Below are 15,063 nucleotides of genomic sequence, written 5' to 3' on the forward strand. Positions count from 1 at the left end.
ACCTACCTGGTCATTTATAGGGCAAAGATCTTTATAAATGTTATTTTCTTTAATTCTCACAACAATCCCTTGGAGGAAGATATTATTATTGTTCCCATTTTATTTATGAGGCAACTGAGTCTGTGAGAAGCTAAATGATTTTCTCAAGGTCATAAAGTAGTGTGTGGTAGTTATTATCTATCAACTCCCAGGACGTTCTCTTTCTATCCTCAGTGAATTCAATGCCTGGCTCACAGAGTGTCTTTCTATCCCACCTCCTGATCTCTTACTCTAGGAAACTTCAGCATATGTCGCTCAATATTCTCTCAAAAACCTTAACTTTTCTGTTCTTCAAGGAACTGGTCATTTTGATGAGGTGTGAGAATTGGGGTAAGAGATCCCCTCAGGTCAAAGTCACAGATCCCTTGCAAAAGAATTCACAACCCCAAGTCTGTGGGGCAAAAGGAATTAAAAAAAAATTTATTTTCATTAAGAAGACAGCAAAGTCTTGGGGCAAAGAATCCTGGCAGGATAGTTTTGTGAAATGTCTGGTCCTACAGGGGCTGCTTTGATCTTTGGCCCCAAGCCAGGGGGCCTATCACTGGATGAATCTGGGAAACTGATTTTCAATTCGATTCAAAATTGAATAAGATTACTTATCTTGGGAGTTTCTTTTATGGACATGAGGGTGTGCCCCTCCCAGGGGAGAGTTTGACCCTGAATCACCTTTTCCCCACAGATTAAAAGGGGACACAGTTCACATCTGGGCTTCTCCTACCCCTCTCCCTCAAAGATCTCAGTTTATATCATTCCCCCCTTAAGCAGTCCCCTCAAATTTATCTGGGGCAATGGGGCAAAGGTCTCATCTTCTGTAGTTGCTTTAAGCTGACAAGGCTCATAGAGCTGTCCCTACATTCACTGGGGGTCCAAGCCAGAGGGGAAGTGGGAGATATGAAGACAGCAGCAGCAGCATCTAAGGGATGTTGTGTGTCCCTGTCAGTCACCCCATGATCCTCAGGCTGAAGGAGCAGTTGAAAACTTGTAGTTTGAAGCCTAGAGGAAACAAATCTTACAAGCAGGTTAAAAATGCAGGGGCCAAATAAGAGTAAAAAAAATAATAATTAGAAGTGGAGTTAGTATAGGGGTTAATAGAGACCATAACCAGGACCCCCCCCCAGAGGAAGACTGGGGTGTGTGAGTTTTCCATGAATGTCTTGCATCCAGCCAGCTTTCTCTAAGATTCTCTCAGTACGAAGCTCAACCCTCCTTGAGTTGTTGATGTACATACAGCAAGAGGTGCTGACTAGGGCACAGACACCTCTGTTTGAGGCAAGGAGATAATCCAAGGCCATTCAATTATCTACAACCATGTTAGAGAGTCCAAAGATTCTTGGATCTCCAGAGGGAGGGTGCAGTTCAATTGGCCAGCTGGTTGATTGTGGCAGTCATGTTGGAGAGGATGCAAGTCACTTAATCCTGGTGGCCTCAGTTTCCTTATCTGTAAAATAAGCAAGAGAAGAAAATGGCAAACCAGGTCTAGTATCTTTGTCAAGAAAATTCTCCAAAAGGGGTCACAAAGAATCAGAGATGACTGAAAACAAGTAAACAATAACAATCTAGTCCTAATATGACATATGTGACAGATGTCTTGAAGGTAGAAATGAAAGAACTTGACAAAAAATTTGGATGTGGGGGTTGAGAAAGTGAGGAATTGAGGATAATATCTCAATAGGTGTTGAGCTTGAGTGATCTCAAGCAGTAATCTCAGCAGTAATCAAAATCTGTAAAGAGAAGAACACTTTGGGAGGAAAGGTTATAAATTCTGTTTTAGACACATTGGGTTTAAGATGGCAAAGGGACATCCAATTTGAGATGTCCAAGAGACAGCTGTGGGTGTTAGACTAGAAGTCAGGAAGGAGGCTGGGGCTGGATAAATAGCCTTGAGAATCATTTTCAAAAAATAATTGATCTCTTAATTCCCCAATCTGATGTTTTTTTTTCAAATCTATATCCCTCTTGTTCTCTCTTCAGTCTTTGATGTGTGATGTCCTATAGGCATCTCAAACTCAACATTACAAAATAAAATTTATTCTTTCATCCCTTTTCTGTTCCCTCCTATTGTGCAAGGTACTGTCCAAGGAGCCCACTTAGCCAGGCTCATAACCTAGATGTTCATCCTTGACTCCTCATTTGCGCTCACCCCACATATTTATTCAGTTGCCAAGTCTCCTTGTTCCTAGCCTCATGATCTCTCTTAAATTTGGAGATTTTCTAATCCATCCCTCTGAAGGGAGAAAATTGAAACCCAGAGAGGAGATATGATTTTTCCAATCAGCTGTCTGTGATCATTTCTATCTTTACAACACCGTGTTATATGTTCCTTTCTCTTCCCTTGGGGAACCAATCATAACGGCACCAAAAAGAAAAAAAATAGTCTAGAACTGTAATTTCAAGGCTGTAAGGACATTCCCATTGTGGAAATTTCCTCCACAATGTATATCACGTGTAACATAACTTATTAATCTTAGCGAATTGCTTGGGGATATGGAGATACTAAGTGATCTGACCAATGGTCACAAAGGTAGTACATGTCTTTGACATGTCTTCTTCATTCTAATATTAGTTTTCATATCCTCTAGGTCATACTCCCTCTCTCATAAGAACATAGAAAAAGCGTAGAGCACTAAGAGTCCTTAGAAATCATGCAGTCTAATTCCTTCATCTTACAGATGAGGGAACTGAGGCCTACAGAGGTTTGATGACTTGCCTATGGCTAAGAAAGTCAAGAGCCCAGATGGGATGTGACTCTGGGCCCCTTTACTCCAAAAGTGACATTCTTTGCTCTATCAACCAAAGCCAGCCTAATAAAGGGAATAATGATGAGAAGAAAATTTGGTCAGAAAATTTGGACCGGAATCCTGCCTCGATGGGACCTAGGACAAAATTCTATGAGCCTTGATTTCCTCATCTGTAAGCTGGGATGGTTGGACGAATCCCTTCTGACATAAAGCTTAGGATTCTATCAAGGATGAGATCACAGAGCTAGAAAATTGCATCAGAATTTTCTGGATATATCGTAACTCTCTACTAGACTGTGGGTTCCATGAGGCCAAGGATGCTGTGGTCTTATCTAAAGTCTATATCAATTCCAGCACTGCAGTCATGACTGTGGACATTATAGATACTGACATATACATTGCAGATATCAATGTAATTTTATTAATGTAAATAATTAATGTAATTATTAATGTAAACGCCTGTCCTGTAGCCTACTTGGACCTCAGTTGAGGCTACAATTCTGAGGTCTCCATTTTAGGAAGGATTCTGATAAGATATGAAGCATCCCCAGGAGGGTAACCAGGATAATGCAGAGTCTTGAGATCATCTCATTTCAGTCTCAGCTGAAGCAACGGGGAATGTTTGGTCTAGGGAAGAAGACTTATTGTAAAATAAGGTAAATGTAAAATAACATGTACATGATCTATCTAAAAATACTTGATGGACTGTTGTGTGGAAGAGGGAGTATACTTATTTATTATGTTCTTGTTTGATCATAGAAGGCAGAACCAAGAACAGTGGGTGGTATGGATTGATCTAAACAGGGGTTTTGAAAAGTCCTACACAACTGAAAAAATGACTAAACAACACCATTCCAAATGACTTCCATCCCCCCCTTTAGGATTTCAAGTCAGGGAGAGCCTTAACTTTTTTGTGTCCTGGACCCTTTGGCCATATAGTCAAACCTATATAGTCAAACCATATAGAGTCTTTCTAAGAATCATGTTATTACTGGAAACTGAGTGGATGTCCATCAATTGGAGAATGGCTGGGTAAATTGTGAATGTTATGAATATTATTGTTCTGTAAGAAATGACCAGCAGGAGGAATACAGAGAGGCCTGGAGAGACTTACATGAACTGACGCTGAGAGAAATGAGCAGAACCAGGAGATCATTATACACTTCAATAATGATACTGTATGAGGATGTATTGTGATGGAAGTGATATCTTTAACATAGAGAAGAGCTAATCCAATTCCAATTGATCTATGATGGGCAGAATCAGCTACACCCAGAGAAGGACACTGGGAAATGAGTGTAAAAATGTTTGCATTTTTGTTTTTCTTCATAGGTTATTTTTTACCTTCTGAATCCAATTCTTCCTGTACAACAAGAAATTCGGTTCTGCACACATATATTGTATCTAGGATATACTATAACATATCTAACATGTATGGGAATTCCTGCCATCTAGGGGAGGGGGTGGAGGGAAGGAGGTGAAAATTCAGAACAGAAGTGAGTACAAGGGATAACGTTGTAAAAAAATTACTCATGCATATGTACTGTCAAAAAAAAGTTATAATGATAAAATTAACAAAAAATAAAAATAAATAAAAATAATCATTTAAGAAAAAGAATCATGTTTTTAAATAATTGAAGAAAATATTAAATTTAAGTGAGAGGTTAAGGGAAATAAAGATGTAATTTTCCCTCCATTCAAGTTCATGGATCCTCTGAAATCTATTTTCAGGTCTCTTGTGAACCCCAAGTTAGAACTGCAACTCTGAGTGGTATTATTACATGAATTTCTGCCTGTATAAATTAGGCCCGAGCAGATTAGGTGAATTTATTGTCTATAGAAACTTCCAGTTCAATATTCATCTGGTGAGATGGTTTTTAGGAAAGATACATTTAACAAACTACTTAATACTTTGTGTTGTTATTCATCCTTCATTTTCAAAGAGGAACAATGACATTGTTAGTGTGATGTCTTAACTTGTGTGTGAATTGGATTTAAGGGAGACAGGGCTGAACAAAGTCATCAGTCTCACTCTTTCTTCCAGAGACATCAAAGTCCAGTGGCAAGACAAATGTCAAGAAGACTGGCAAAGGTCCACTTGACCTTCCTAAATTAAGGTCTTACCCAGGATTCGCTTTGTCTGAGGCAACCTCCTTTCAATGACAGTATAATTTATTATAATCCTTGTTTGAATTGATAGGTTCTTCTCCTTTTTTAAAGAAAAAAACCCACTTGTCACCCCTAGTTTTGGGACTAAGAGTTCAAAAAGATTTCCCTCTCTTATTGAAATTTGTAGAAGCTTTTATACTGCTTCCTCCTCCAAGACAATGGTAGTTTCTTCAAGATCATTTTTAGAATAAATCTAGAAGAATACCATGTTCCTCATTAATATCTCTGGAATATATATAAAGTTGGGTTTTGCTCTTTCTTTCTTGGTTCATCCAGAATTGAGTCTTCCCACATTATTAGGAACTTAGCAATTGCTGCTAAATTTGAGGATTGGGGAGTTAAATGGGAGAAACTGATCACTTCCCCAAAGCTTGGGGCTAGCTCCTCAAACCAAGGGTAGCTTGAGTTCCCCTTTTCTTCTCTCCTTTGAGTATTTCTGCTCTGAAAAAGTTGCAGTCACCACTCAATCTTCCTCAGCAGTCCCATTTAAATTGAGGTCCTCCTAACTCCAGGGCCAGTACAAAACAGGTAGGGGTTTTAAAGAACTAATCTGGGGAAGTTAAAAGATGGAAAGAATGCTAGGCTTGGGGTCAGAAGAAATGGGTTCATGTCCCAATTTTGTTGTGTGACTTTGGACAAAATTCATGTCCAAAGTTCTCTCCTCTGGGATCCAGTTTCTTCAGCTATGACAGGAAGGCACTGAACAAGGTCACCTCCCAGGGCCCACTCATGCTTCCATTCTTTGGGTTTGTGCTCTTAAGTTTCCAAAGTGAACATAACTCTTGATTTCAATGGAAGAAGGTATCTAGGGCCATGTTGTCTTATTGTTTTTGTTCCTTCCCTTTTCCTAAATAATTTGTTCCTATGGTGATAAGGGTGGGGAGCTGAAAAAAATTATTTATACCAGAAACTTAGGGGTCATAGGCTCTCTCTTTATTAAAAGAAGAATTTAATAGGGAATAAATTCTAATTGTGGAATTTCAGGGAGTGGGCAGAGGAGGGGTGAATTTTGTGGTAGAGCAGGTAAGGGGTTTTCTGAAAAATATCTCAAATTTTGCTGGTCAACTATTCAATATATCTAAGGATTTTCAAAGCGAAATAACTGGAGGAACCCTGAAAATTTTGACTTGAGGTTCAGTAGCCCTAATAATTCTCTAACAAGGAATGGGGCAGAGTGGAAAGATCACTGGTCTGGGATTTAAGGGTCTTGGATCAAAGTCTCAACTCTGCTAATCTTTGATCTTAGATAAATTAGATCCTTCCTTGGGACTCAGTTTCCTGATCTGCAAAATAGGAGGGTTGGAAGAGATGATCATTCAGGTCCTTTTCATCTCTGGCATTCTATGGTTCTTTCCATCTTTGACATTTTATATCATAAGGCCCCTTCTAATTAGAAAATACAGTGTTCTAAGGCTCCCTCCTAACTCTGACATTCTATGTGTTAAGGTCCCTCCCAGCTCCCATGTTCTATATTCTAAGATCCCTCCCAGCTGTGACATCCTGTGTTCTGAGGTTCTTCGTAGTTCCAAAATTCTTTATTTTTATGTGATGAGGAGGGAGAACTCAGTGAGGGGGAAAGTGGAGCCAGACAGGACTCAGGATTTACAGGTCATGTGTCGGGGAAGAGCAGGAATCCAGAGAAAATGCTACTGGCCCCATCCAAGCCCACCAGGGAATTTCTGTCGTTGACTTCCAGCCAAACTGAATCACCCTCTGCCAGCTTGAGGACCACCCCTCCTGTGGTGACCTGGAAGCTGTTGTACACAAAGTCACAGAAGGTCACCACTTTCTCCTTGGCTGCGCCCCGTCTGGCCTTGACCAGGATGACGCACAGGTTGCCCCGGGAGCTGGCATGGTAGGTAAAGTAGTAGAGTCCTGGGGCCCGGCAACTAAACTTGCCACTACGAGGCTCATAATCGCTGCTTTCCCTGGAGATCAGACGGTCAAAGCGGATGGGCTGGTCCTTCCGGAGCTGAGCATGGATGGTTCTCGAGGCGGAGAAGGCTGACTTTGCTATGTTGCCATAGTCTCCGGATTCACCTGGAGGGCCAGGGGGACCCACAGGCCCAGGGATGCCTTTGGGGCCACTGGGGCCCTTGGGACCCACTTTCCCTGGGTTTCCAGGATTCCCAGAATCTCCCTTTTCCCCAATTTCTCCTGAATCTCCCAGTACTCCCGGCAGCCCTGACAAAGCAGAGAAAAGGAAACTGGTTAATTTCATAAACATGGGGGAAAAATCACTCAAATATTCCCCACACCCTTAGAAAACAGAATGTTAAATCATCAGTACTAAACACAGTGTTAGAACCCAGAACATTAGTGCTGGAAAGGACCTTAGAAGTATGAGATTAGAGCACAGAACTTAGATTGGAAGAGTTGTTAGAATATGGAATATCAGAACTGGAGAGCTTTATGATATAAAATGGAAGAAAATAGAGCGCAGAATGTGGAATGTTGCCCTTGGAATAGGCACAAGAACATAAAAATATTAAAACACAGTATGTTAGAGCTGGAAGGACATTATTAGAATGTTGGGATTGTGGACTTCAAAAAGGAAGGGCGTTAGGGTGGAAGGCGCCTTCCTAGAATGTTAGAACTGGAAGGAACCTTATCCCAACATCCATATTCAACAGATAAGAAAGATAAGTATCTGGTTATCTTCAACTTAGAGAAGAGCTAATCCAATTCCAATTGATCCATGATGGACAGAATCAGCTACATCCAGAAAAGGAACACTGGGAAATGAGTGTAAACTGTTATTTTTACCTTCTGAATCCAATTCTTCCTGTGCAACAAGAAATTCGGTTCTACACACATATATTGTATCTAGAATATACTGTAATATATTTAACATATATAAGACTGCCTGCCATCTGGGGGAGGGGGTTGGGGAAGGAAGGGAAAAAATCTGAATAGAAGTAAGTGCAAGGGATAATGTTGTAAAAAATTACCCATGCATATGTACTGTCAAAAAAAAGTTATAATTATAAAATAAAATAAAAATTAAATTATATAAAAAAAAGAAAGATAAGTATCTGCAAAGGGAGATCATTTGCTCAAAGTTATATAGCAAACCAGTTTTAGGGGCTTACAAGGACTTTCTCCCCTGCTATGCCATTGATGTAGCTCACTGATTCTTGAGTTACTTTTTGGGGAGAGAAACAGACCAATATCATTCCTTCCTCCCTCACCTTCCCCTCATTGGGATAATTCCCCATGCTCAGGTACCCTGGGGGAAGAGTGGAGGGAGAATAAGTTCACAAAGGCCTGGGAGAAGGGAGGTGATTGGGGGAGAAAAATTCTCCAATGATCCAAGTCCCAGATATCTTCCAAACCTTTTTCTCCTTTGATCCCGGGGCTGCCATCCTTGCCATTGGTGCCAGCCACTCCCGGTATTCCAGGAGTCCCTGGGATGGCAGCATGCCCATTGCAGGGAACCTCAGCCAGTGAGATAACAGCCAGGGCTAGCAGGAGCAGTGTCCCTAGTGCCCACTTCAAAGGTTTCATCTTCATCTCTGCCCTATTACTACTTCCTCCTAGAAGGATGAGCAGACAACATAGTAACTACACACACACACACACACACACACACACACACACACGTTTCTCTGTAGTTAACTGGGCTAAGGTTCTTTCCTCAGCCCCCAGGGGGCCCAAAGAGCCACGGGAGAGAATTTAAAGTGACTTTTTTTGATTATAGGCTTTTCAAAGTTAGAGAAAAAATGTCCTCAGCTTTACTTGATTATCAGACATATGTCAATCAATGAACAGGTACTTATAGCTGTGAGCTAAACACTGGATGATAGAGAATAAAAAAACAAGTTCAGGCTCCTTTCTTCAAGGATCTCATATTTCAGTGGGAGAGATGCCATGTAAATAACTGAGTCTATACAAGATACATAGAGGGTAAATGGAAAGACATTTTGAAGGGAAGGAGCAAGCACTTGAGAATCTGGGCAAAGGCTCACCAGGATGCCCAATGCCATGTGCATAATAATAGGTGTTTAATAAATGCTTGTTGAATGTTAGTCATAAAATCCTATGGCAGGAGGAGAGACCATCCTAACCTTTCCTTGAGCAAGAATCCCCCTTCCACCAGCCCAGATTAAATAGTCTGGGCTGGTGGATAAATAGTCTTCTTTTTCTTTTTTCCCTTCCTTCCATCCATTCTTCCCTCCCTCCTTCTCCAGTCTGTCACCCCTTCTGTTAGGTGTTGCTTTATAGTTTACAGAGTACTTTCTTTAAAAATGTTTTTACTGTTTGTTGATAGCCTATGAAAGGTTATCATTTCATATTCATTTCCAAATACATCCATCTTTTTCTCTCCCCAAAGAGGCATTCCTTCTAACAAAGAATAAAAAAGGGGAAGGGAAGTTTATTATCAAAACAAAGTAATAAATCAATCAAGTCTAATTGTATATATAATGTCTCCCACTCTTCAAGAAAAATAGAGATATATTTTCCTCATCTCTTTTCTTGGATCAATCTTATTTTGAGGAGAGGTGGGTGGCTTCCCTTACAAAGAACTTTCACATGGGAAATTCACAACACCCCATTGATGAAGATAGTAAAGGTATTAATCACCCTATTTTATAGATGGGTAAACTGAGGCCTGCCTGGAGAGAGAAAACAACTTGACCAAGGTCACCAGTTTAGCATACTAAAACTTATGGAGTCTGGAAGACCATTGAGCTTGGAATCCAGAAGTCCCAAGTTCTAATCCAACCTTAAAAAGCAATTGTGACTCTGGGAAAGCCATTTAACTACTGTCTGCCTCAGTTTATTTACTCAGCCATAAAATGGGGATAATTATTGTCCTTAACTTATAGAGTTGTTGTAAAGTGCAAATGAGATAGTTATTTGTAAAACACTTAGTTTGGCCCAGAGTTGGTCTTTAATAAATGTTTATCCCCTACACATGGATAGGAAGTGGTGGAATCAGGTCTCTAACCAATGTTCTTTTGTCTCAAAATCCAGCTCTCCTTCTCTCTAGTTCTCCTGGTTATATTTAAGTTCGAGGCAATGAAGCTGAGGATTTCTGGGTTAGACCCATTTCAAAGCTAGGTTTTCACAGCAGCCTCTTCATTTTACAGTTACGTCTCAGACATAGTCCAGACTGTCGGAGCTGGAACGTACCTCTGAGAGCCTCTCACTTGATTGATAAAGAACTTTAAGCCCAAGAAAGGCCAGGAACTTCCTGAAAATTACACAGAAAGTTAGTGGAAAAGTCCAGGATGAGAATCCAGCTCTTGTACCTCTCTTTTCTCTGTTATTTCCACTCTGCCCGGCTTCTGTGATGACCAATTATTAATGGCTCTCTATGGGTAGTCCCTGTCTCTTTCAGGAGAGGTCAGAGAGCCTGAGAGTTATAAAACAATAAGATTAAACAGGATCCAGTCATCGGGGGGGCTGGAGGTAGAGTGCTAGAAAAAGAAAAGATTTGTCTTCAGAAGCTTTGGAACTGGCAAGAAGAGAGACTTCTCAGGAAGCCGGCATTTCTGAGTTCCAACCAGAATGAGAGAGGATGAGAGTTGGAACATACAGAAATGCAAACTCCTCTAAGCTACAGCTAAAGGAGAGTACAGAAGCACAGACTAGACAGGCCTTCCACTAATCAAAATTTTAAGGTTTCAGTTTCATAGTCTGTAAAATGAGATAATTAATTCTGATCACTCCCATCCTTGATAGGTGCTTTGTTCTCAGGTCCTTCCAGTTCTGTCATTTTATTTTCTTGAGGTCCTTCCCTGCTCTGAACGTATCTGTTCTAAAGTCTATTTCTAACGTGACATGGTCTCCAGCCCTTTGAATCAAATGCCTTTCTTACCTATTCCCAACTAAAACTCAATATTCCCAAATTCCTGTCCTGCCTACTTCCAAGTAAGAGTCAATATCCCCAAATGCCTGTCCTATTTAGTCCCAACTGGGACTCAATATCCTTAAATATCTACCCTTTCTAGTCCTAGCTGGGACTCAATATCCCCAAATGCTTGTCCTGTCTAATCCCAGCTGGGGCTCAATATCCTTATATGCTTGACTCAATATCCCAAAATGCTTGTCCTGTCTAGTCCCAAGTGGGACTCAATATCCCCAAATGCCTGTCCTGTCTAGTCCCAACTGGGACTCAATATCCTTATATGCCTGTCCTGTCTAATCCCAGCTGGGACTCAATATCCCCAAATGCCTGTCCTGTCTGGTCCCAACTGGGACTCAATATCCCCAAATGCCTGTCCTGTCTAGTCCCAACTGGGACTCAATATCCCCAAATGCCTGTCCTGTCTAGTCCCAACTGGGACTCAATATCCCCAAATGCTTGTCCTGTCTAGTCCCAACCGGGACTCAATATCCCCAAATGCCTGTCCTGTCTAGTCCCAACTGGGACTCAATATCCCCAAATGCCTGTCCTGTCTAGTCCCAACTGGGACTCAATATCCCCAAATGCCTGTCCTGTTTAGTCCCAACTGGGACTCAATATCCTTAAATATCTACCCTTTCTAGTCCTAGCTGGGACTCAATATCCCCAAATGCTTGTCCTGTCTAATCCCAGCTGGGGCTCAATATCCTTATATGCTTGACTCAATATCCCAAAATGCTTGTCCTGTCTAGTCCCAAGTGGGACTCAATATCCCCAAATGCCTGTCCTGTCTAGTCCCAACTGGGACTCAATATCCTTATATGCCTGTCCTGTCTAATCCCAGCTGGGACTCAATATCCCCAAATGCCTGTCCTGTCTGGTCCCAACTGGGACTCAATATCCCCAAATGCCTGTCCTGTCTAGTCCCAACTGGGACTCAATATCCCCAAATGCCTGTCCTGTCTAGTCCCAACTGGGACTCAATATCCCCAAATGCCTGTCCTGTCTAGTCCCAACCGGGACTCAATATCCCCAAATGCCTGTCCTGACTAGTCCCAACCGGGACTCAATATCCCCAAATGCCTGTCCTGTCTAGTCCCAACTGGGACTCAATATCCCCAAATGCCTGTCCTGTCTAGTCCCAACTGGGACTCAATATCCCCAAATGCCTGTCCTGTCTAGTCCCAACTGGGACTCAATATCCCCAAATGCCTGTCCTGTCTAGTCCCAACTGGGACTCAATATCCCCAAATGCCTGTCCTGTCTAGTCCCAACTGGGACTCAATATCCTTATATGCCTGTCCTGTCTAATCCCAGCTGGGACTCAATATCCCCAAATGCCTGTCCTGTCTGGTCCCAACTGGGACTCAATATCCCCAAATGCCTGTCCTGTCTAGTCCCAACTGGGACTCAATATCCCCAAATGCCTGTCCTGTCTAGTCCCAACTGGGACTCAATATCCCCAAATGCCTGTCCTGTCTAGTCCCAACTGGGACTCAATATCCCCAAATGCCTGTCCTGTCTAGTCCCAACCGGGACTCAATATCCCCAAATGCCTGTCCTGTCTAGTCCCAACCGGGACTCAATATCCCCAAATGCCTGTCCTGTCTAGTCCCAACTGGGACTCAATATCCCCAAATGCCTGTCCTGTCTAGTCCCAACTGGGACTCAATATCCCCAAATGCCTGTCCTGTCTAGTCCCAACTGGGACTCAATATCCCCAAATGCCTGTCCTGTCTAGTCCCAACTGGGACTCAATATCCCCAAATGCCTGTCCTGTCTAGTCCCAACTGGGACTCAATATCCCCAAATGCTTGTCCTGTCTAGTCCCAACCGGGACTCAATATCCTTAAATATCTACCCTTTCTAGTCCCAAGTGGGACTCAATATCCCCAAATGCCTGTCCTGCCTCCTCCCAGCTGGGACTCAATCTCCTCAAATGCTTTCCCTACCTATTCCCAACCGAGACTCAATATCCCCATTATGTCACCAAGCTCATGCTTACCTGGGTAGATCAGTCCCTTGCAGTTTGAAGCAGTCCCGAGGGTGACAGGAGTCTGTCATTGGAATCAGGTTGCTTTGAGCTCTATGGGGAAGTTTCCATTCTCCCTCCCTACCCCCACCCCCAGGGGCAGAGAGCCAGACCAGAGTCCCACACCCCCTTTCCCTTTCCCTTCATTCATTACTGCTCCATCAGGCAGTTTCAGGTCCTGTTGTGGAAGTCCAGTTGGATATTTATAGCCACTGGACTGAGCCTGTTGGGTTTGGGGTGTTTAGTTTTGCCAGCTCAGCAACTGTTGGGAGGCCGGGAGGACACAATGTCCAAGCAGGATTTCCCCATCTTGACTTCTCTCATGCAAGAGGTCCTCTGGCCTCAGAAGATGGGGAAATTGAAACCATTCTTTCCCTCTGCTCATCCTGCCCATGTACATGAAGACCCGGGGCTCTGATTTGTTTCTGAAGTCTTTTTGTAAGTCTAGTACTAAGGAATAATCCAGAGCAAAAACTTGAATTGAATTGTCAATTCTCTTCCCCTGAAACCATGTATCTTGACACTCCCCAAACATATGTTCCAATTGAGCTCCTCTCTCCAACCATCAGCTATCCATAGTAATATATTTGAAATTTTTTTATCATAAATTTATAGAACTTTAGAGTTAGGAGAGACCTTAGAACATGAGGTGTCAGAACTGGGAGGGCTCTTAGAATGTGAGATGTCAGAGCTGGAAGGGCCCTTAGAACCCAGGAGGTCAGAGCTGGGAGGGCCCTTAGAACCCAGGAGGTCAGAGCTGGAAGGGCCCTTAGAACCCAGGAAATCAGAGCTGGGAGGGCCCTTAGAACCCAGGATGCCAGAGCTGGGAGGGCCCTTAGAACCCAGGATGTCAGAGTTGGGAGGGCCCTTAGAACCCAGGAGGTCAGAGTTGGGAGGGCCCTTAGAACCCAGGAGGTCAGAGCTGGGAGGGTCCTTAGAACCTGGTATGTCAGAGCTGGGAGGGCCCTTAGAACCCAAGAGGTCAGAGCTGGGAGGGCCCTTAGAACCCAGGATGTCAGAGTTGGGAGGGCCCTTAGAACCCAGGAGGTCAGAGCTGGGAGGGCCCTTAGAACCCAAGAGGTCAGAGCTGGGAGGGCCCTTAGAACCCAGGAGGTCAGAGCTGGGAGGGTCCTTAGAACCCGGGAGGTCAGAGCTGGGAGGGCCCTTAGAACCCAGGAGGTCAGAGCTGGGAGGGCCCTTAGAACCCAAGAGGTCAGAGCTGGGAGGGGCCTTAGAACCCGGGAGGTCAGAGCTGGGAGGGCCCTTAGAACCCAGGAGGTCAGAGCTGGGAGAGCCCTTAGAACCCAGGGTGTCAGAGCTGGGAGGGCCGTTAAGGCACAGAATGTCAGAGCTTGAAGGACCCTTAGAGCAGGGGATGTCAGGGCTGGGAGGGTCATTAGAACACAATTCCTCACCTGGGAATTCCTTCTCCCTTTAGAATGGAAGGGCCAGTCATCACCCCCATCTTAAAACGAGGCTGGGGAGACTGTTTCAAGAGTCCCTTCCTAGCCTGAGATCAATGATGCTCTGGGAATGATGGCCTTCTTTGCTCAAGAGATGCATGCAGGAATAATTTGGCAGGACAGGGAGGGACCTTAGAGAAACCATTTAGTCTTATCCATTCCTTTTGTAAAAGGGGAGACCAATGGGCATTAGGTGCAGTGGTGAGAGTGCTAGGTTTAGAGTCAAGAAGACCAAAATTTGAATCTGGCTTTACACTTACTAGCTGTGTGACACTGGACAAGTCACGTCACTTCTGTCTGCCTCAGTTTCCTCAACTGTAAAATGGGCATAATAACACCACTTAACTTCCCAGGATTATTATGAGGAGTAGTTGAGATGATATAACACAGTGCTTGGAACATAGTAGGTACCATATAAATAGTTTCACTCTCCTAGTACCGCATAGCTCCTTCAGGGCTCAGAAGCTGGACTAGAATTGAGATGCCCTTACTCGTTGACTTTTTTTTTTTTTTAAGGGGGGGAGCCATTGAGGGCCATAAAATCAGTATCTGAGGCTGAATTTGAACTCAGACCCTTCTGCTTTCAGGGCTGGTCTTCTATCCACTGTACCATGCAGCTGCCCCCTCCCTAACCCTTTTTTCCTTCATTACTCAAGAAACCACTATCTTTCTGGTTGATAGTCGGCCCTTCGGCTTCTTGCAGGGTGGTGAATGGGTTTTAATATCTCTTAGAGAGCATTTTGTGTGTCCTGGCTATTGACCAGAAACTGG

At 43.2% G+C, this 15,063-nt stretch overlaps 1 protein-coding gene across 5 annotated transcripts; it reads right to left on the reverse strand.

Moving 5' to 3' along the window:
* Positions 1-6,451: 6,451 nt before the first annotated feature.
* C1QB (complement C1q B chain) lies at positions 6,452-13,009 on the reverse strand. 5 transcript variants are annotated; one of them, XM_074305922.1, is made up of 4 exons: positions 12,803-13,008; positions 10,202-10,305; positions 8,282-8,482; positions 6,452-7,130 (listed from the first exon to the last, which is right to left on the reverse strand). In XM_074305922.1, exons 3-4 carry the CDS (start codon positions 8,457-8,459, stop codon positions 6,556-6,558), a joined length of 753 nt encoding a protein of 250 aa, XP_074162023.1. In that variant the 5' UTR covers positions 8,460-8,482; positions 10,202-10,305; positions 12,803-13,008; the 3' UTR covers positions 6,452-6,555. The 5 variants fall into 5 exon arrangements, with proteins under 5 accessions (XP_074162023.1, XP_074162020.1, XP_074162021.1 ...); XM_074305919.1 differs by lacking the exon at positions 10,202-10,305 and adding an exon at positions 10,083-10,143 and having other exon boundaries at positions 12,803-12,888; XM_074305920.1 differs by lacking the exon at positions 10,202-10,305 and adding an exon at positions 10,083-10,143 and having other exon boundaries at positions 12,788-12,859.
* Between the last annotated feature and the right edge of the window lie 2,054 nt (positions 13,010-15,063).

Source organism: Sminthopsis crassicaudata, chromosome 3 (assembly GCF_048593235.1).
Source record: "Sminthopsis crassicaudata isolate SCR6 chromosome 3, ASM4859323v1, whole genome shotgun sequence".
In the NCBI taxonomy this organism is placed as follows: domain Eukaryota; kingdom Metazoa; phylum Chordata; class Mammalia; order Dasyuromorphia; family Dasyuridae; genus Sminthopsis; species Sminthopsis crassicaudata.

Bases quoted from the DNA above. Each gene is read 5' to 3' on its own strand.
- C1QB (XM_074305918.1), bottom strand. From the start codon at position 8,459: ATGAAGATGAAACCTTTGAAGTGGGCACTAGGGACACTGCTCCTGCTA. The intron at 7,131-8,281 runs GTTTGGAAGATA...CTGCTTTGTCAG, and splicing joins CGGGATCAAAGGAGAAAAAG to GGCTGCCGGGAGTACTGGGA.